Raw genomic sequence first — 23,472 nt, forward strand, 5'->3', positions numbered from 1 at the left:
ATTTTACTCACGTTCTTAGGTTAGATAACGGTACTGGAAGCTGGAGTGACGTCCGCGAAGCGAAACGTATAGCCATTTTAGCTTCTCTGGTACCTGACGAAATAATTTACAAACATTCCGATTATTCTGTTAGACCATATGAAACTGCACTCATGTTTATAGATGTTTCTGGTAAGAATATATAATAAATGTCTGTTTTACTAAGGCGAGGAAAAAGTATCTACCTTCATATTTGTATAGGTTGAGTTCTCAAAAAATGACAGATTTTTACTTAAAATACTCAGATGACTTGGTACTAACTCGCCAATGCACACCGGATCGGTAAGGAGGCTATTGTATGACAAAATCCAATATATTTCTGACGTACGGGCCCAGGCTTTTTTTACTCATCTATCCAACTTGCAATATTTTAGTTTTTTTAAACGGGAAGCCACTTATTCTACGTAAGTAAGATATATGTTTATTTATGTATATCGTTTTATTTCTGGACTAAGTACATCTATTCAAACTCAAAATATACTTATAACCATGAACGTCAATAGAAAAGATGTTAAATTGATTCTATTTTTACATTTAATATCAGTTGGCAAGTCAAGGGCGTAGATTGGGCAAGAAACTCTCCGCCAGTTTTTAATCGCCAAGGTTTGAGTCATACAAATGTTTCTAAGGCAGAGCAGCCATCTTGAACTGGAGCCAAACCAATTAGGTTCTTTTAAAGTCAAGTTTATAAAAAGCTTTTTTAATTGACTTATGATAAAAGCGTTTTTAAGGTTTTACTGAACTTTGCGAAACATATACTAAAGCTGGTCACGGCGGTCCGTCACGCCTCACTCAAGTTTTGAATCTGTATATTGGGGCTATGGTCCAGGAAATACTGACGCATAAAGGCGACGTATTAAAATTCTCGGGTGATGCCTTCCTTTGTATGTGGAAGAAGTCATCAAAGATGAATATGCAGGATGTGGTACACACTGCTATTGATTGTGGGCTGTTGATTCAGAAGAATTATGGTCGGTATTACACAGACGTTGGTGTTACTTTAAAAGGTATAAGAGAATTTCATTTTTAATTAAATATATGTAAAATGGTTGTAATAGGTGACTTAAGATTGGATGTTGGAAATTACGAGTGCTTTTTAGAAATAGGATCTAGTTTGCCCAATATTGCATCTTACAAGATATTTTATCTTATAGGTATAGATCAAATAAATGGTCAGAAAACTAAATTTATTATTTAAGTCTTAATCAATAGACAATCATTTATCTAAGGGTGCGACCACATCTGGCGAATTATTAATTAATTATGGTAATTCTAAAGCCGCCATAAATATTTTAACTAAATAGTTTTAGCGTTTATATTTATGAAGCAATATTACACCGTTTTTTATAGTAAAGATTGCAATAGCTGCCGGTTTGTCCCAGTTTTCCATTGTCAGTGGTCACGATCAATGCCAATCTCACTATGTGGTGGTGGGACAGCCTGTGTGGGATGTTAAAATAGCGGAGTATATGAGTACCGCTGGAGATGTTCTTACATCAGCTAGTGCTTGGATGTATGTTAATGAGTCCGATTACTGCACGCAGCCCTGTGGCGATGGGCGGCATACAAAGGCAAGGATTTGTAGTAGTAGTAGTAGTTGGAAGTCTTGAGTTTATGAATACATGAATCCTTCAAGAAAAGGTACCAATTATTAAAATAGAGGCAACGCACTCGTGAGCCCTCTGGCAGTGAGAGTGTCCATGGGCGGTATCACTTAACACCACGCGAGCCTCCTTACCCATTGCCCCACTTTCTACGAAAAATGACTCACAGACCAGCGTTAGTAACTGTTTTACTTATAATTTTTCTTAAAATTTAATTTGGATTTAGTTTTGGTTTTGAACCATTGTGTATTGTCTAAGCAAGTGCGTGATAAAATGACAATCTCATTACCAACTAGTAAACTAAGTAGTAAGTAGGTAAGTAAGTTTTAATTAATGTATGGAGGTGAAATCGCTCAATATACACCTTAGTGGCATGGTACACGGCTGAAGGCAGGTGTGTTCAAACATCGGAGCCTATCAATCCGTTATATTTTTCTGCCTTATTTTGAACATCCACGGCATACGTTGTTAACAACTTAACCACTAACACAAAGATAAATACAACTTTTCGTAGGTATTGGGAGTAGGGGCCACATGGAAACGAGTTCAAAAGCTACACTCATCTGTAAATGTTCATACTGGTAATTGTAATTAGGTCCTTATTCTTAGTACTATAATATTTATCAATAAAATATTTGTAGGTTTCTGTTGAACGCAATATATTGCGATCAGTAGTATGTAGTTAAAATGTTAAAGCCGACATCTACGCCGCAGCTGCTACGAGCTACGCTGTCACTTAGACTGTATAATTGAAATTAGGACCTTATAAGCACTATTATTATATCTATTTATAGATCCTGAGATCCTTAAAACTTGTGACAGTCCATCACAAATCGAAGGAAGTCCTACAACTGGAATTAACTATAGAGAATTTTCCTGTAAGAAAAAATTAAAAACTCTTTATTAAATAAACTTAAACTTGTTAAAAATAATTAGAAACCACGTAAGTCTTATCTCTTGAGGCTATAACTTTAGTCAAAAATTCAAAATATTTCAACATTACCTTTTTTTATAATCGATATATTCTCTCCTCTCATATGACATTGGTGTTTTGTATGGGCGGAACAAATAGTTTTTTTTTATAGGATTAATCAAAGTTACCTATATTTTTTTTATAAAACGGGGCAAACGGGCAGGTGGCTCACCTGATGTTAAGTCGCTCATGGACACTCTCAATGCCAGAGATAATCACCCCGTTAAAACCAAATTCTTTCTTTCTTTTTTCTTAAAGTATATATTATAGTTTTATCCCCAATTAAATTATTATTTAGTGAGGCCGGCTGTGATAACAGCAATGCGTAGTACTTGGTGGTCAGCTCTTCGGCGTTACATGGCACCGCCAATACTACGGGCGGTAGATAACGATGAACCCATGGATTTTTTGACGGAAATTCGCCATGTTGTGGTGGTGTTTCTTAATATTATTACACGAACCGTCACAGAGGATGTGCTAATTGAAGTCGTGAATAATGCTTTCAAAATTGTTTGCTGGTGAGTGAGAGGTATTTCCGGTTAATTAAACTCAACAGTATATTTGTTTATCTATAGTACCAAGAGCAGCATTTTCAGTCTTTTTCTATGATTTCCTTTTAATCTACCTAATAGTTTTAGCTACCTTTTATCGCCTTGACGTGTAGAGGATGCTAAAGGAGAGAGAAAGAGATGTACGAAAATCCTGGGGAAACCATTATGTCTTAATTTAGACATTAAATGTGCTTTTATAAGTTAATGCAAAAATAAGTATATGTAAATGTATGTTACGCCCCGAGAGTATAGCTCCACGAAGGGACTCTCAACTGTCACATTGCATTCATTCGTGACATAACAATTTAGGCATATACATTACATATATGTATAACTAACAAATCACACAGAAACATACAAAATAACAGTGATCATAAAAAAATAATAAAACAAAAAATAGAATAAGGGATAACAATTTTTTTTTAAGAACAAGGTATGGTTTACGTTTTTAATGCGTGTGTGCTGTGGTTGTAATTGGCACTGGCTCAGCATTATGCTGAGGAGCAGAGTGTTGTACGAGAATAAATAATACCTAATGCTCACATCCTCTATTATTTAAAGCACCCCGATGACCGACCGACCGATAATACGTTGTATAATAAATATTGTATTAAAAATTGCTATAATGATGTTTACTTTTAGTAATAAGTTAATAAAGCTGATGAAACAAACAATACGTGCTTTGTATAATTTTAGTGTAACATCAAAAACCGGTGGTCTCGTAAACAAAGTCTCAATGTTTGATAAAGATATGATGTTTTTGATGGTGTTTGGTCTTCGTGGCTTAAAACATGAAGATGAAGCTGAGAATGCTCTGTTGTGTGCCAACAAATTAAAAGAACACTTAAATGATGTGAATATAACAACAGTTAGCGTGGGAGTAACGTCAGGTGAACACTTTTTAAACGAGATGAACTATAGATTTAATTCCCGCTATTAAACGAGCACATACTTTTAATATATCTTCTGATAAAAGTTCCTATGTCACATGTAGATTTTACATACAATGTAACTTCGGAATTTCCACTACCCGTATTTTTGTATGAATATGCGTTCTATTTAGTAAAACCAATATATTAAAGTTGGATAATAAAGTAGACGTAAAGTTCTGCATGACCCGATCTCATAAATTAAACTAGATTAGCACTTTAATTGCAATTAAATTGAAATACTAAAAGATCTTAATTTCTGGCCTTAAAAGCGTTAGCTACTCAGTTAAAAAATGTAATTCTCATGCACAATGATTAAAACGATCTTCAGTAATAAAGAACGTAATGAAAAAAAATTATTATACGATGGTATAGGTTTTTAACATATTCCACGAACCAATAGAAAATGATGCTTGATAAAATAATTTTAAGGTTCCACTTATTGTGGAGTAGTGGGTCACGCATTACGGCGCGAATATACTGTAATAGGATCTGCAGTTAATAAGGTATGAAAAGAATTCAGTAGTTAACATGTAAGAAAATTGTTGAAACGGCTCTAACTAGGTACCAACATGGTATGATCCCACTTTAATAAGGAGTTCTTGTCTCACGAATATGCAGCATAAACCGATTTTGGTCCGTCATATTTTCTCCTAGGTAATTGCTGATGCCTTCGTGAAGTTTCCACAGCAAGACCAACAAAATACTAAACTAGGCATTGATTGGTGTGATTACAGGCAGCGCGACTTATGATAGCGTACCCTAATAAAGTTACGTGCGATAAAGAAACTTTTCTAAGAAGTAAACTCGATCAAGAGTTTTTCAAGTTAATGGAAGCTAAAATTCTAAAGGGATTCACTAACCCTGGGCCTATTTACGAATTTAACCGTTCTAGGTAAAATTAATACCTATTTACTTGGTCCCTATCGTCATTTTCGACCCCATTAAATAAACATTTAGTACTTGTGAGTGTTACCATGCGATGGCCAAGCCAATGTTTAATATGTTAGGTAGCTAATTACGTAATGACTTGAGAAAGGAGGTCCCTTAAGTAGGGATTGAAGGTTACATAGATCACTCAACTTTTTACAGTAGCAACTCCGTTGCCAGGTTTTGTTACGGCAAGTTATTTTATTGATGACAACTACCAGTTTTACACCTGGATTATATTATCAAAATCTTGGCGCGATTCAAGACTATAACTGTATGTGATCTTGTTTATAGCACTAAGAGAGTCAGCTATTCTCATCCAATATTGGGCCGTGATGAGGAACTACAAGTTTATCTATCTACTCTGAGGAAGGCTATTGATGAGTACTCTAAGAAGTTCACGCGTTATAGGGACCATAAATTTGCAGTGGCTATAGTCGTAATTACTTTTTGATGTATCATTTTTTGTAGCTTTTAATAAATTGCGAACAACTTGAAATATATATAACACTTTGAGCTACATAACCTAACTTATCACCAGATGTGCCGGTTTTGGTGATCAGCGTGTCCTGTGACTCATAGGCCTCTTCCAGCTCCTTTAATTATTTTATGCTGGTTCTTCAAGTCCAAGTTGTGCCTCTTATCCTATATATCGTCTGCCCATCTGTTTCTGTCTTACTTTTTCCCCTTTTTCGTCTCGTGTTTGCCAATCTGTAATATTTATTTTCACATGACAAGAGATTTTATTTTTTATTTTTAGAGGTTGAAATGGATCAAATGTATAGTCAAACAATAATAAATCATTAATATTTTTACAGGGTTCTAGATTGGCGGGCAAAAGTCGTTTGATGGCTGAGTGTCTTAATATTACTCCTAAATTCGTGGAGATAGATCAAATTATACTCACAGAAAACGATAATGTAAGATTTTTATACAGTTATCTATTGTGATTAGGAAGATTCTTCGCATACTCGATTTGCATCATTAATTCGTGTCGTACATGGTATTGAAAAGTGAAATAGAAGAAATTATCTCTTACTATTTTATAGTTAAAACAAGTAACAAAAATGATTAGGGATGAAACGGGCACCTTACGAGCGATTTCTCCGACCCTAGTAAGGAAGAAAACTTAAAAATAGGAAACATACCAGGGAAAGAAATACTATTACAAGTAACTATATTTAATCAAAAATAAAATAAATATAAACTTAAAACTTATAGCTCTCGCCTCTACTCTGAAATTTGCAACAGCTACTCCAAATTACGAAAATACAAAAGTCTCGATTGAGCAGGATAGGATATTATGCTTAATTGTTTATAAAGAAGACTTTTAAAAGAGGCTTTTAAGAGAGCCAATCGCATGGAGATTTGCCATAAAAGGATGAACTGTGCGATTAAATTTACAATTTACATCTTATAAGGAGTTGTATTTTAATTAATTAATGTATTTAATTTATTAGTTGTAATTAATTTTTAATATAGGTTCTATCCATAAGAATAGATATATGGTTAGAATAGATAGGGAACTACATACATTTTCTCTATGTTTGATATATCATGGATAAATCTAAAAGGAAAGAAGAAAAAATATTTGTATTGTATTTGAGACATAAATACATCCAATGCTTAGTATTGCTTCTATTTTTCTGTTGCGTGTTGTTTCCAAAAGAATGTAAGTGCGTGCTCCTATTTCACTATGCCTTCTGCTGTAAGAGGACAAATCTTTGTTTTTAATTTATTTTATTATTACTAATTAACTACTTAAAAAGAGCTACGGTGAATTTGATTACAGTTCCTTTCTTCCGTTCTACGCCCTTGATTTGAGAACTGGCTGTAAATGTAAAATTTAATATGTATTTCTTTTTTGACCTTCATAAGTGTACATTGTAACCTTTAGGAATAAATGATTTTGTAAATGTTTGCAGGTACCCTACCAATTACTAAGACTTATTATGGGTCGGCTATTCAAAGGCATTGGCCGATCATCGCGGGAAAATCGAGAGAGTAGAATAAGATTTACGTAAGATCAACACTTGGTTAACATTCTAACCATTATAATCCTTTTCCTTGGATATAGTTTCGTTACTAATAATAATTTGGCGAGTTCTAAGTTGCCATCAATAAAAATGATTTGACACTAAGATAAGCAGGTGTTAGTGTTATCCATATCTTAATTTTAGAAATATATATTTTTCAGAACTTAAATAAGAGAAGTTTTGCTTAAGTACTTGTTAGAAGGCGAAATTAAATATATATTTTTACTTATAGAGTGGATATGACATCACTCCGGCCTCTAGAAATCTATGCCATCAATACAATTTTTGACTGTCGTTTCCCATTACCAGAGAGCTTTCATTACGACGACAGTGAAGGTTTACTCAAAGAGTATCAAGTACGAATTCTGATGCAGAACATTTTTGAAGCGGTAATTAGTTTTGCAATTACAATAAAAATGAACAAACCCCATAATCGAGTAATATGAAAATATATATTGTATTTTCAATATGTTGTGTACGTATCTTATTCACTATTCACACTTTTTTATAATTTATTACACACAAAACAGCATAGTAGATGCTTGCATTTGCTATTAAAATATAGGATAAATCTAAACTAATAAGCAGATGAAGTAACTAAGAATCAAAACTATTATTAACACTTAAACAATGGATACAAAGTAATAGCCAGAAAACAAAACTTTTTATGGCGAATTTTGATTGAAGTAAATATGAATGTTTCAAAATATGTATGAATGTATATTATTATTAAATAAGATATTTTTCGGATCCAAGTGGTCGGCGGCGTTGGCGGTTAAAAAAAATGAATGGGACGCTCGCACGGATTCGAGTGGCGGCACCGCTACTATGATCGCACTCCACTCGGATCTGACAAAACAGCACTTACTGTGTTAATCTTCGCTCTTTTTAGAGTTTCAAGCAACTACGAGTGGTGGCTGTGGCAGAAGCTCAACACATTGATGATGAATCTTGGAAAGTGCTCTTATTAATCCTTCAATATAAAATTTTCTTCCTTCTACTCACAGTTACAGACGAAGATAAACTTTCGCGTAAGAATAAAAAATCGTATACTTATACTACTATAAGATAAATGAAATCGACTTTTCCGAAATCCAAAATTTTTCATGTACATAAGCGTTATACAGGATTTTAATGTTGTTAAAAATAATACCTTAAACAGCCTCAATTTGTATATAAACAATATCACTAATAGTATTAAAATAGTAGCCTATGTTTCAGCCACCTATGAAAATCCCAGCATTGCTGATATTTTATAAATAGGGTTCGGAAATTAAGTAACTAAGTATTGATTTTATATGTGGGGTATAATTGTGTCGTTATACAAGCAGAAAATATGTAATAAATGTGTTTCCGGATGATAGAATTTGATAATTTGACCAAATTTCGTATCAGAACCAATGCAGTATCTTTTTTTAAACATGATAAAGATAGATACCGGCAAACTGGAGTGAACAAAAGGGAGTGAAGAAATCAACTGATTTACCAATCACGCGATCGCCACGTCACTCTCCCGCCGCTCCCCTCCCATATCATTTTTGACATTTGTTCAAGATGACATTTGTTCAAATTGACATTTGTTCAAGATGACATTTGTTCAAGATGTTTGCCGGTATCTGTACCTACTAGGCTTTAGGCTCACGGGTAAGCCCGTGTTTGCGTATAGGCGTCCCTGTCTTCTAAACTCTGTTTGTTCTGAAGGGTTACTGTGGTGCAATTGTAATGTTGAATTATCTTTGCATTTCTGGTTCACTTTTTTTCCAGATGTGGGTCGTTCTGCCTTAGGGAACCACATGATCGTAAAGTTGCAAATATCTGGTATAGATCGTCGATATCTTGCTGCCCTTGCTTGCCAATTATTGGATGTGCAGGCTATACCTTCTGAACTTGATAAGTTAGTCTTTAAGAATACATATAACATAGTACGTTGATGTACTTATAAACTCTCGATTGAACGAAAAACCGTTGCAAGTTAATCCTAAATTTTGGTAAAGGTGGACTTACTTTGGAATGTGTTTAACATAAAAAGGATATGTATGATAAACAATACTAGTAATAGTATTTATATTTTTTGGCACGTGCACTTATATAACAAAAACGTTTTGAAGAATTTGGGTTTCTTATCTAATCAGAGATATATTAATAAACAAACTACAAACATGAATACGAACTAGACTGGCTTGGCTGTTATTATGGGACATATAAAATCTATAAAGTTCAATATACAGTCGATTCTCGGTAATTAGATTTTTTTCCCTTCCCTTTAGTCGACGGTAGTACTTTATAAAGATTTGCCACGTTGTGTTGAATCTTGGGAGTGTACTGACACTTCAAAATTTTAAGGGTGATTGAGAGTGCAAGCGACGGTCTTCCTGGTTGGATTCAAAATTTTCTAATTTGTCTGGTTCAAAGGGAACAGTTGACTATGGTAACAGTACCGCGAACACAGGCTTTAGATACTGGTGCACTTACTCCACCCACATTTCTTTTAAAGAAGCCCGATGACAAAATTAGTGTATCTTCAGAGAGCTATGTAAGTATTATGTTAGCGTTAAAGAAGTACAGTAAAGTAACTAACGCCACTATACGTATATAGGATACTAGTTACCCGCCCCAGCTTCGCACGGGTGCAATGCCGATGAAAAGCAGGGTTTTAATATGTATTGTTATTTCCGTCGCTGGAAAGCTCCGATAATATACGCGTTCGATCGCTGCTAAATAAGCTGTAATGGGCTGTATAGATATATATTAAATGAACAATGTATTCAAGGTATTTAATTGGTTAAGGATTAATGCTGTATTGGTTAAAATCGCTTCGAATCGCGCCATTATTTGTCGTAAAAAGTAAATGACAAAAGTTATTGTGGGTTATCCATAAGAGATATACCATCACGGACTTTTCTGTAGACCTTTTCAATGTGTACAATACGTAGTACATTATTTTGATAAAAACTCGTAGGGTTCAGCCTGCGTTTGCAATGTAAGCGGAAAAAATGTTATTATTTACAACATCACATTAGAAACCTCAAAAATAACAGTACTTCTCCACTATTTAATGGATGTTATTATACATATAAACCTTGCTCTTGAATTGAACTTGAACTCTATCTATTAAAAAAAACCGCATCAAAATCCGTTGCGTAGTTTCAAAGATTAAGCATACAAAGGGACATAGGGACAGAGAAAGCGACTTTGTTTTATACTATGTAGTGATTATAAGAATATATATTCTTTTAAGAGACTGTTATGTTAAACAATACATTATTTTTAGAGATTACTCTGTCGGGCGCCCGAGGGGGTTTTCAAAAAGCCAAAACAGTGTATTTAGAAAGACAAAAACTTAATTTGTATGAAACTTTGTCGACACGATCTGTCATTCTCATTCGTTCGACTTTCTACATAATAATAATAATACTGTTAAGTCATATTGGCTAAGCCCCCTGAACTCTTTCTGTTTATATCTCGATTTGCTTTACATGCTACGATTGACTTTGCTTTATACATACTTTTTATTACCAGCTATACTATGTGTAGGTTTGTTTCTCTTGTGGATAACCTATGTGATTACACAGATAGGAAAATGTTATTTTACAATTCATCAGAAGTATCATGTCACGCGAACAAAGTCGCGATCGTAGATGTTATCATTTTCCACCCATTTACTTGTGTTTTTTGTATTTGTATTTAAAATTGTTTGATTAGATTAAGCCAGACAAGGGTAGTGACGCCAGTATTGGAGAAGACCGTCAAACTGATATTATTCAGATGGCTGTTCTATCCAAATATTATAATTTCGACGATGTCAAGGTGGACATGAAGATGGACGGTACATTTTAATTTTATTTAAATATTGTCTTTATAAATAATTCGATAGCAATGAGCGACACGAAAAAAAATTTTTTTTTGATTGAACTTAAAAAAAAGAGGTTGTAGCGCCACTGATTTTTTTTCAGGATGGAAAAGGGCACTTGAAATGCCTATAATAATAATTTTCCAACAGTGATATATTTATTTAAGTTAGCAAATTAAGTATATATAAAAAGATATACTAATTATAATTAGAGTTTTTTTCTTAAAATTTCAGTTTTAATACTGAAAACTTACGACTCTCTAACGCCGTTTGAGAAAATGCTTTTAAAATGCAGTTCCGTACTGGGCGATGTATTTTCTCGAAGGATGCTTCTACATTTACTGCAATGTGAATCGCCGCGAAAAGTTGCAGAAGGTAGTTGCTTGATGATTTTTTACAAGGTTTAGTTAAAATGGTTTTTAAATATAGGTACTTTTCCTAAGTAACTATTAGGTTTTATTCAATAAGAAAATTCTAATATTGGATTAGATTTTACATGTATGTTAATGTTTGTGATTCAATAAAATACTTTTTTTTTTTTTTTTTTAGAAACTTAGTGCTCACGAGCTGTTCCATTTATTTACAGCGGTGGCAAAGTTATTTTCTATACGAGTGTTGGAATGCGAAGGCGGTGATTTTACTCGCGATCATTCGAGGGTACTTATTAATCCGGCACCAGTTTCCAAGGAATATGTTCTGCCTTTTTGTTTTTGTCTGGGAACTAAGCGATTGAGTAAGTAGCCTTACTGTCGGATGTTATAGGTCCCAATTTAATCTGTCACACTGTGACACACAGGGTTTAATCTTAATTAGCGCTAAGTACGACTCATGTCAAAAACACATTTCATTGGGCACTCGGGAGTCCTGGTTAGTGCTAAGTTCTGATTTTGAATAATTGACTTGCGCTTAGTTCTGATTTTTAATAATTGGTTAGCGCTTAGTTCTAATTTTGAATAATTGGTAAGTGCCAAGTGTGTCAAAACTACCTTCCTATATAATTATAAAAGGTATTTGAAATAAATAGATTTCTTATAATATGTCTTTGCAAAGAATTACATTTTATATTGTTTTATTTCAGGCGATTGCGATGATTTACCCGCCTTTGCGTTTTGTGGTTATATGAAGTTTAGACATACGCTGTTTAGAAGTACCACCTACGATCTGCTTACTGATTGTCAAAAGGTTATTGAACTTATATTTAAATAATCCTGTTAAGAAGTTTTATGTATCTGTAGCAGTAGGAATAACTTAGCGCGTTTAGGGTATGTCGACATCGCAGTGATTTGTTACCACAGATTGTAAATGTCCCTACCATTGTGGAAACGCTGCAGTCACATGACAGGCACAGAGGGACATACGCTAAAAAGCATTGAAACATATTTACTAATTATAATTTGATTTAGTAGCTATATAATATAAGCAATTTTTAATAAAACGCAATCATTATATGAACTTTGGTCTGCCGACAAACGAAATGCGAACAGATTTTTTTCGAGACAAGCTCATTTAAAAAAAAAAGACGCGTTAGAAGTTATAACTTCTTTGGCGTTTCAAGAAAAAATCTTTTCAAAAATCTCTTACTCTTATAATTTTTCCCCAACGCGCCAAAAGAAGTATTAGTTATAAACACGTTTCAGAGAGAAATGCATTCACGTGCCTTGCTGTATCTGGAGAGGTACACACGGAAATGTTCGTCTTGTGGTTCTGGTTGCTTTTCACGGCTTTTTGGACTTAGGTGTGATGATGTAAGTTCTAGAAGTTTTGAGAACTAAAACCGGCGGATTCATCTACCTTACTTCCAGGCCATTATTGTATTACGGAGTTATTTGAATACTATGACTGAAAATGTATCAAGACTGATTTTGTTTAACTGAATGATTAGAGTAGACAACAATTATTTTGGAATCATATTTTGATCAGATTTTATTAATTAAAACCTGTTAAATGTATACTTTTCAATCCTGTTCATTTTAGGGCTTAAAGAAAGAAACGGAAGATTTAAAACAAACGCGAGAACAAATACGTACTCTGAATGCAGAGTCAAAAGTCTCGGAGGGTAATATTTACAACGCTATCGGAAATCTAAGCGAGTGTGGAGTAAGTTTTTTAATGTATTTAAAGTTAAAAAGAGCCTCCAAGTGTTGAACGTAAGAGTGTATAAAGGCCGGTAAGGCAGGTGTCCATGGGCTGTGACTTTTGTAAGCGATTTAACGTGTTAATTGTGTATCTTCAGGCATACTTCCTCCATCTGTAAACAAGATTAAGACAGACTTTATTTATTTATGATTATAAATTCCATACATGTTACAATTAGTTCTGACAATTACATATTTTTGTTTGTCATATTAAAAGATTAAGCTTTTTTTTTCCCCGATTTTTTTATTTTTTGATATTATGAAGGTTTAAGCTTGTAGTCCTTATATGTAGGTACACGGATTTATAGGATCTTCATATCTGATCTATAAAAAAAATAACGTCGTCCCTTGATAACAGAAGATTGATCAATGGAAATAAGAAATATTGTTTTAATTGTTTAATTTAATGAAAAAAAAAACAAAAAAACTTTGTACAAAGGAAGCCATTGAGTATTTATTTGTCGTTTTTTTTTGTACATCTTTTTCAGTTAAGTAGCCGTCGCGATTCAAAGGCACTAACTGAATCAGAAGGTAAGATTAAATGTTTTAACAGTACTTAGGTATGTATATTACCAGTAAATTTTATGATCGAAAAACAGTAAATATTGAATACTGCTGAATTATTTCCAAAAAATAAATAAAGATATTCCCGGAAAAGATTAAGTTACAATTATGTTACAATTAAAAAAAACGCGTTCTACGAAATGGTGGGACAAAAGGAATAATGGGATGCCTGGGGTATCGAGAGGGTACACGAAATATGAATTCAGACATGTTTTGCTTGGTTGACATAAAATTTCCTAATAATTTATTACTAAAATGGAGAGCACTGCTCTCGAAGCTTCCAGCCTATGGGCTTCCCGAGAAATTATGCGATTGGATCTCCAGCTTTCTGGCCGATCGGAGCATCAAGGTCGTCATCGACGGAGCATGTTCCGACCTTAAACCCGTGAACGCTGGGGTCCCACAAGGCTGTGTTTTATCCCCGACCCTGTTTCTTCTGCATATCAATGATATGTTGCAACTTAGCAACATTCACTGCTATGCGGATGACAGCACTGGGGACACTCTTTACACTGGCCGGGCACGTATTTCTCGGGCAGATGTCGATGAGTACCGGAACAAACTTGTGTCTGAAGTAGAAACCCTACTACGTGGAGTCTCTGACTGGGGCAGACTAAACCTAGTCCAATTTAACCCCAAAAAGACACAAGTTTGCGCGTTTTCCGCTAAAAAAACACCCTTTGTCGCTACTCCTCTTTTCGAAAACACTCTCCTTAAAGCCACAGCCAGCATTGGAATACTTGGCGTTGACATATCGAACGACGTTCAGTTTCGCGGTCACTTGGAGGGAAAGGCAAAATTAGCCTCCAAAAAGCTCGGTGTGCTCAGCAGGGCGAGACGGTACTTCACTCCGGGCCACCGCTTGCAACTATATAAAGCGCAAATTCGGCCCCACATGGAGTACTGTTCCCACCTTTGGGCGGGTGCTCCCCAGTACCAGCTTCTTCCACTTGACCGTATTCAACGAAGAGCGGTTCGAATCGTTGACGACCAAAATCTCTCCAAGCGGCTTGATCCTTTGGCGTTGCGTAGAGATGTGGGGTCTCTCTGCATCTTCTACCGCATTTACCATGGAGAGTGTTCAGAGGAGTTGTTCGGATTAATACCTGCAGCTGAGTTTCATCATCGGACGTCGAGGCAGAATACGAAATTCCACCCGTATCACCTCGACGTCCGCCGTTCCACAACTGCGCGTTTTTCCAGGCAGTTTTTGCCGCGCACCACCACTCTGTGGAACCAGCTGCCATCTGAAGTATTTCCGAACCAATTCGACTTAGGGTCCTTCAAGAAAAGAGCGTACCAATTCTTAAAAGGCCGGCAACGCACTCGCGAGCCCTCTGGCATTGAGGGTGTCCATGGGCGGCGGTATCACTCAACATCAGGTGAGCCTCCTGCCCGTTTGCCCCCTGTTCTATAAAAAAAAAAAAAAAAAAAAAATATATTGATATAATGGAGAGACTTTGTTATAAATATATATTTTTTTAATTTTGGAGTTATCGGTATAGGTATATGTAGTTCTATAGTAGTAAACTGTTAATATGTGTCTGTTAACATGTGTATGTGGGAAATATGATTTCAGCTGATTTGAGGCGCGTCAGTCGATCAATTCAAATCCGAAAAGACACGAAAATTCCATCTTTCTCATCAGTTGAGTTGAACACTTGTGAATGTATGTCTATACTACTTACTGCGTATTCTCAAGGCATTGGTCACTGTCTCTGGGTTGGTAAGAAAAATTTTGTTTAAGTCCGATTTTATTTTTGTCAAACTATATTAATTGATAATGTTCCTATAATCTTCGAAACTTCGTTTAGTTTGTTAAAATTATAGATTATTATATTGTCTTATTATTATTATTAATAACACTAATAATAATGATATTGTTGAAGTATGATAAAACTTACTCCAAATTTCGAAAAAAAGAATTTCAGAAAAGTAACAAATAAATTGAGCTATTAGCTATGAGTTGAAAGGGGTTGATTGTTTTAACGAATATGCAATTTCCGGATAATAGTCCGTTTAATATTTGTTACTGCAATAAAGTTGTTTTCTTCTATCAAAGATTTAGTTAAAATATTTTCATAGGTGATAGTGAAAAGTTGTTCGAGGCATATTTAGAGTACGCCGACATAAGTAAATTGAACGCTAACATTCCCCAAGCGATACATCTCCTGTATGAAATCGAAGAGATAATAAAAGTATGTTGTTTTAAATAATTTACAAAAAAATGCCTCTTCCATAGCCGTTAGGCATTTTTCTGAATACTTGATAGATATGTAATTATGTGTAATCAATCAGATCAGATGGAATCTCTTTTAATCGTAGAATTATGTCCACTTTACTAAGTGTAATATAGATATGGATTATTTCGCTAAGAAAATAATTACTAGGAAACTGTTTCGGTTTGGATTATCGGATGGCATTGTTTATCAGTATATATGTTACAGTCACAGTGATTAAATAGATATTATACATAATGACTGGTTATTATATATATTAACAAAATTGACTAGACAATATGATAAATTAATCACTTCATCCGGATATTATTCATAATAGCGGGTCAAAGTTAGCCAAAGTAATAAACACGGTCTAACTGACTATAATAATAATACTTATGACTCAAAAATAACACTTATGACTCAGGTAATGAATGTCAGTTCATTTTAAATATTTTATTATTGTAGTCTTCAACGATAGATACCAAATACTTGTACTAATCTGTTCTTTTTTTGTTGTTTTTAACGGCTAGTAAGCTTTAAGTTTACTTTATAAAGTTTAATTACATTATAACAATGTTAATTAATGTAGAATTATTATCTATGGCAATGTCATTTTAATTTTTAATATAAACCTTAACAGTACCTACTTGTTTTATTACATTATCCAAGTCTTTGAAGATATTATATAAAATTGCTAGTTAATGTAATTAATTCCGTGTCAATTATCACTTTATCTAAATTGAGTAGACATTATAAATAATGGCTAGATAATATACATAATATCCAGATTAATTACTTTGGCTGTAACATATATATATACTATGGTAACAAGGGAGCATTAAATTAAGGTTGCCATTATGAATTTGTTTAAACCGGTGCTTCGCCCATCGAATCTAATATAATTTATGATACTAAAAATGGCATTGCTTAAAGACACTCTGTGATAGATTTTAGACAGACATTACTAGGAAATCGTTAACGAAAGCACAGTATGTAAAATGCATGCATGCAATGCATTTCCAATTCCAAATAATGTTATTAAATTATCTAATAGCGTGGCCCCTATGGGAAACACTGGTTTAAACAATATGTCTATGCTTTAATAAAGACAATACAAAGTTTTAATTGGGTAATCTATTAGAGAACTCTGAGGGGTTTGAGTGGTGTTTAATAATCATATTTAATATGTTCATTTTTATTAGAATAGCAAATAGCTGTCTGTTAAGGGTACGTGGCAATAATGTTACTTAATTACAGCGTGATGATTATCATCAAGATAAATGCATAAAGTGGTTATTTGACTCAAAGTTGGCTAGGATCTATTCGTTGCGTGGCATTTGTTTATTGGAGTGTGGGGATTTGAAGAAGTCCCGCGAATATTTGTACTACGCAATGAAACTCTTTAAGGATCCATTTCCAGAGACAAAGTAATTAAAGAATATTCTATTATATACGCGTCACTAGTTAGTCGTAAGTTTAAATATACAATTCTACTAAACGTCTGTAATCTGTATGTCACTGATCACCTCAACGGCTGGACCGATTTGAATATGGTTTTTTTGCCGCTGGTATATATGTATAAATCTTCTGTACATATGTTCGTAATTAAACTCCTAATCGGCTGGACAGATTTTAAGGAAAATTTTGAATGTTCAAGTGAAGATGTTTTTGTGTATCTTCGTGTCTCCTCTACACACTGCATCTCCTTTAGGAGAATTTCTTAACTACGATTTAATAATAAAGATAAAATAAAAAGAATACAGTCATTACTAATCTTAATATATATATTTCTTGTGTGCGTGTGTATGTGACTGAACTCCTCCTAAACGACTGGACCGATTTAGACGAAATTTTTTGTGTGTGTTCCAGGGGATCTGGGAATGGTTTAGATTCACAATTTTGTCCGCTGGACAATGTTTTTTTAATTAATTTTCAATTTATTAGTTGTTGTTGATTTTGGAATGTTTTACATTGGATCCGACAGACGGCGCTACCATCGCAGTGTCAAATTTTAAATAATATTCGAATTTTAATTTTAGTCTGTCCCGAAATTTAAAAAAAGTTTTGTTATCATTGTGTTATATCGTGTGTGACCATGTGCTGGATCGTTAGATATTGTCATAACATTTGTATAATAATTTTCATCAAAATGGCTTATTAAAAATTGAAATTTTGAAATTAAAGACGTGTAGACAGGACAACGTCTGTCGGATCCGCTAGTATAATTTATAAAACACGCAAGTAGGTCCAATAAATATGTCAATTTTAAAAACATATTCATTTTTAAAAGAATTTCTTAAAATTCAATAGAGCAAATTTCTTAAAAAGTGTCCATAGGTGATAGAGATATTAAAACGTAAAATAAATTTTGATTTTATTAAATATCAATAAATAGAAACCTCATATAAGATGTATCAAGTTGTTTATCGTTGCAGAAATTCTAAAAGGCTTCAAAACTATCTATGCTCGGTCAACCAAGTCATGGCACTATATGTCGTTCCAAAGTTTTATGTGGGGACTGAGAGTGGGGTCGTTGCGGACTTTTTTGAGAGTATCGCTTGGAATTTATGCAGACTTTTTAAATTATTCAAGGTTAGTTTACTTTTGTTTATGTGCAGGGTATATTCAACTATTCGAGCGGTTCGAATCGTCGACGACCGTCCCTATCCGAGCAGTTTGATACCTGGGCGTTGCGTAGAGATGTGGGGTCCCTCTGCGTCTTCTACCGCATGGAGAGTGTTTAGAGTTGTTCGGATTAATATCTGCAGCTGAGTTTTAGCATCGGAAGTTGAGACAGAAAACGAAAATCCACCCTTGACCATCGACGTCCCTTGTTCAACATCGGAGCGTCTTTTAAGAATGTTAAACTTAAGAATGTTAAACACTGAAGTATTTGCCAACCAATTCGACTTAGGGCCCTTTAAGACAAGAGTGTACCATTTTTAAAATGCCGGCAACGCACTCGCGAGCCCTCTAATCTCACCCTAAGCCTGACTCGTTCGTCATGTAGATTTTGACATCTTCTTCTTATTGGGTATACTCTTGACAGAGCGATCGTGATTGCTATGTGGTAAGAAGGGGCAGATGTGATGCGCTTCACGACGTTCCGCCATCGTTGCCTATTAGAGGTCATCCTGCTGCACTGATTTAATGATTCTCCTATGGCAGACTTAATCTGATCAGTCCAACGTGTAGGTGACCTGCCGCGCGGCATAAGGGAGTCAAAGTTCGCGCTGTCAAAGTGTACCTAGTTTCTGTATCTTTTGGTGCCATTGCTGGAGGTTGGCTGTCAGTCTCGTGAAGCTTGTCCCGTCCTGTGTGAGATGCAGCAACTCTTCCGCAGTCGTAATACCCGTCGACTCCCTTCTGTATCTACCACTACAGTTTATAGAAGTAATTAGAAACTTTGGTTAAGGCGCATAGGGAGTTACTTATTATTAACAATAAATAAGAATCACAGTCTATACTATATAATAGTAATACTATTTTTATTACTACAAAAAGGAATTAAAGGAAGAACATAACGCGGCTTTGGCTGCTATATGGTCGCTCAATTACGCTATTAAATCAGACAGCAACTTTCGTCTTCTCTGCACAAGCTATGGAAATGTGATAAATATTTATCGCCAACAGCAAAAGGTATTTAAAAAGTATTATTTTGGAGATTGCAACACCCAATAATTTATTATTTTCATATACGAACTGTATCAAACTTTGCATGTGCGATGGATATACCTAGTTCAGTAAGAAACGTAATAACTTCGGTCAATTTCAGTGCCTGGAAATATACAAAACGCAGAGTAAATAAATAGAAAAATCCTGACAAATATCTATAACATTTCTTTGTTTGAATGCTTACGTTTTCACTCTTTGCTGGTTTTAATTTACTAATTGTAAAAAGTATTTGAACAAAATTCGCTATAAAACGTTTCGTATACGATACAGGATTTCAATTTTTTTCAACATTCAGTTTAGATTATGCCAACGTGTAGAAAATAAAGCGCGGGAATTATGTAACCGGAAGTGCGGCCATGTTGACCTACTGGAGGCGCATGCAGTTGGTCATCTTCATACCAACATATTTCTCTACAAGTGAGTGTTAATTATATAAAAATAAGACTTTTAATATAATTAATTAAGTTTAATTTATAATGCAAAAAGATCATCAAAAGAAAATCACATTGTTTGCAGCCAAAGCTTAATGTTTCTTACAAATTAAGTTTTCGACTTTCTACATACACTACCTAGTGTATCTATACATATTTAAAACTTAATGTTTTATAGACTAGAAGTATTAAATATAAACTTTAAATATATATTTTTTCATTAACTATTTACGTATCCTATAGTTTACTACATATATGAATAATTAAATTAATTTAATTTAATGTTACAATTAACAGTGTCCAACGTGGAAATAAAATGGAGAGTTTAGAATTCGGTCTTTCTGTAATGCGAATCATGACAGATCTATCAGATATTACAACGAGAGAATCCCTAAATTTTTGGATATTAAAACTACTTCTTACCGAGTTACGAATTCACCAAATGGTGTCCATAATGAAGGAGTTTATGTACCAGGAGCATATGGATGTGAGCAGTTAGTATTTTTTAGCTGTCGTAGATTCTTGGGATTGTACGCAAATGAAAAATATTGATTATATTATGGAAATTATTTACAAATATTGACTATAACTAACTGCAGGGTGTCGGTTTTCTGTGACGGTGTGCGCGTCGTGAAAATTTACTCTCATCATCTTTCCCTAACGCACCATAAGAAGTATAACTTCAAAAATAATACCCCAAAAATCAGCATTTTTGGTCTTTTGGAAGAGGATTATTTTTCTTTAATTCGTCTTTTTTTTACTTTTAGCGGATGTCTGGTACTACTTCTATTCCATGTCAATATTCTTGGACACTGGGTATTGTGTTGAATCGTACAAAACGTGTGAGACATTTTACATAAAGAAGGGTGATTTATTTCTGAGGTCCAAGACTCCGGAAGCCGGGTGGAACTTCTATGCTAGCATGTGGCTTTTGTAAGGACTAATTTACTAAAAAAAACTTACTTTTTTATTTTTACTTGTCTGTATCTGTCTCTTAAAGGAGTGAACACAACTCCTTTTAAGTATCCGCGTTATAATGTTTAATTTTTTTTCAATTTATTTCCTTTTATTACTGAAAATATTGTAGTATCTAATCAGTTTCTTCTCAGCACTATACGAGTAGGTATGTGGGAGAAAAGTGTAATATGGAATGATAAAATCGAAGAAATCCAAAAGATGGAATCAACAATACATGAATATTACACATCAATGATGTTGATGGTGGTAGAAGGGTATATGATTGATTTAGTACGAGAGGTACGGTTTATACATAAACATCTCCTAGAAATTCAGTATAGCCCATTTGAATAATAATTTTAAGAATGATTATACAATTTAGACAGAGACATAGTACGGCTGGACTTTAAGATACTCATTGATAAAATTTGAATTTGATTCGATTAAGCGATTTCTCGGTCTGCCTTTCTTCAATTATTATTAACCTATTTTGCTTCTAGTATAAAGGTGAATAAATAAATCTTCTTGTATAAAGCATCGAGATTGTCCATGGGCGGCGGCATCACTTAACATCAGGTGAGCCTCCTGCCCGTTTGCGCCCTGTTCTATAAAAATAAAAGGTAAGTATTTAGAATTCTGATGGTGAATATTTTGCAGTTAAATAATAGAAACATTAAGAAAGTTTTGTATATCGCTGAAACTTTGAAGACACTAATGCCGAAACTGATGGTTTCTTGTAAACATTATCCAATCTTTCAATCAAGGTAACTGTAAATACAATTTCACATACATTGCTTGATTATTACAATTCTTTAATTTCATGCACAATTGTAGAATATTTATGACGTTTTTTTTAATTTTAATACTATGTATTTTATCTTATATTTCGCGTTCACCCTTTAGCTGGTGTAATATCTACCATTTTAATATAGACAAGTGTTACCGAATTAAATTGTACTTTTCCCAAATATTAAGTGACAACACTGTGATGTATTCCAGCAGATTCGTGTTAGCCTATCGCACCAACAAAAAACTCTAAAAAAACTAATTTTATATGCATTTGTCGCGCTCATAAACTAGACTGCTATGGTTACATTAATATAAATCACAGCGGTTTTCTGTGACATACTGTCATATATTGTATTATTTTATAAAATATAGAAAAAAAAACATTATACATAATATATATAATTATTAAAATTTTAGATATTATCTTCTCAACGGCTATTATAACTTCATAAGACTCAAGAAACAATGTGCCTTCAATTCTCTAAAAAGGGCTTTACAAATAGCAAAAAAATATTCAGACAGATTAATGATAATTTGGATTGAACATAATAAACATGTAAGTGATATTATAATAATATATGGTTTATTATACAATTTAGAGCAATTCTATTCCAACCATTAGGCGTATATAAAACGTTATTTTTTTAAAGGAATCTAAAATTTCCTTTTATATGCGCAATTACTCGTATGGAGTAGGCTTAACAACATGCGGAAAAAAATATCGTTGAAACAATTGCAGAATCGATCCATAGGACTGTTTACCACTGGATTGTGACTATAATAATATCTAGGATTAATTTTCACTTTACTAAACAATTTTTTTTTCAACTCTATTATCTGTCACTTGTTACTGTGTATTTATTAATTTGGTTACGCAAGTTTTGTACTTTACCCCTATTTCTTATTTTTCTTTTTCCTTACTTAGGGTTGCCTGATCGCCCATTGCCTACTAATATTGCGTTAAATCTGCATGCATGCATGTGCTAAATATGCAATAAAAGTGTTAAAAAATAAAAGTAGCAAACGACTGCTCCACTTGTCATTGGAGCAGTCGGGTACAAAAACGTATAGGTATTCTGTTACAGGTCATGAATAAAACGCTTTGATAAAGAATGAATTATTTCACAAACTCTTTGTCATCCACAATTTACCCGCATCAAACGAACCAGCTTAGAATCTTTATTTAGGTCACCTTTTTCTAAATCCATTTTTTGCCAATACGAATCCAAAGTATGCACATTGCGTACTTATGTTGTTCACATGATCTCAATCAGGAAAAATTTTAAGGCCCCTGACCTTTCAATTGACCTAACATTAAATCAAGTCAATGAACTCATATTGAACTTAAATGGAATTATTGTATATATTAAACTCAGTTATTTCTCCTAAGAAATATGAAAACCAATCGGAATATTAAGGATTCAGTAATACATTGAAAAACAGTCAAAACCGTTTACGACGACATCGTTTAGAACAACATACATAGATTATATTGACCAAATATTCTTAGGCCATTCGATGTCAGTAACAGATTGTGACTGTTTAACTAAAAAATACCAATTTCAGAAAACCGGAACAGGAAGTTGTTTCAATGCAATACTTGCAGTGTTATAATTTTTTATTTTATTTTAGAATTGGAAGCAAACCCTCAACCCTAGATTGGAAAATTATTGGTCGGAACATGTGGAATCTGACACCGTACTCAATTACAAGACATTCGAAGTTGAGAAGGGCAAGAAAATCATACCATATACCCTCCCTATTCCAAGAATATTTATATGAATTTA

At 33.9% G+C, this 23,472-nt stretch overlaps 2 protein-coding genes across 2 annotated transcripts; both read left to right on the forward strand.

Moving 5' to 3' along the window:
- Positions 1-781: 781 nt before the first annotated feature.
- Positions 782-4,662, forward strand: LOC123689145 (adenylate cyclase type 10-like). Its single transcript, XM_045628030.1, is given in 7 exon segments — positions 782-1,046; positions 1,390-1,610; positions 2,158-2,230; positions 2,483-2,521; positions 2,915-3,134; positions 3,864-4,057; positions 4,529-4,662. Coding segments are annotated over 7 exon segments (1,014 nt in total). The 5' UTR covers positions 782-859; the 3' UTR covers positions 4,609-4,662.
- A 183-nt stretch (positions 4,663-4,845) lies between these two features.
- Positions 4,846-23,467, forward strand: LOC110995757 (adenylate cyclase type 10-like). The gene is made up of 29 exons (XM_045630537.1): positions 4,846-4,991; positions 5,321-5,465; positions 5,845-5,962; positions 6,248-6,303; positions 6,952-7,046; positions 7,295-7,451; positions 7,955-8,093; positions 8,827-8,956; positions 9,406-9,595; positions 10,765-10,888; positions 11,147-11,287; positions 11,499-11,645; positions 11,991-12,094; positions 12,550-12,657; positions 12,887-13,009; positions 13,536-13,578; positions 15,191-15,337; positions 15,697-15,816; positions 16,299-16,324; positions 17,091-17,260; positions 18,269-18,425; positions 19,338-19,472; positions 19,804-19,925; positions 20,237-20,433; positions 20,707-20,872; positions 21,049-21,196; positions 21,554-21,660; positions 22,103-22,241; positions 23,318-23,467. Exons 1-29 carry the CDS (start codon positions 4,846-4,848, stop codon positions 23,465-23,467), a joined length of 3,750 nt encoding a protein of 1,249 aa, XP_045486493.1.
- Positions 23,468-23,472: the final 5 nt, after the last annotated feature.

This window comes from Pieris rapae, chromosome 1 (genome assembly GCF_905147795.1).
Source record: "Pieris rapae chromosome 1, ilPieRapa1.1, whole genome shotgun sequence".
Classification (NCBI taxonomy): domain Eukaryota; kingdom Metazoa; phylum Arthropoda; class Insecta; order Lepidoptera; family Pieridae; genus Pieris; species Pieris rapae.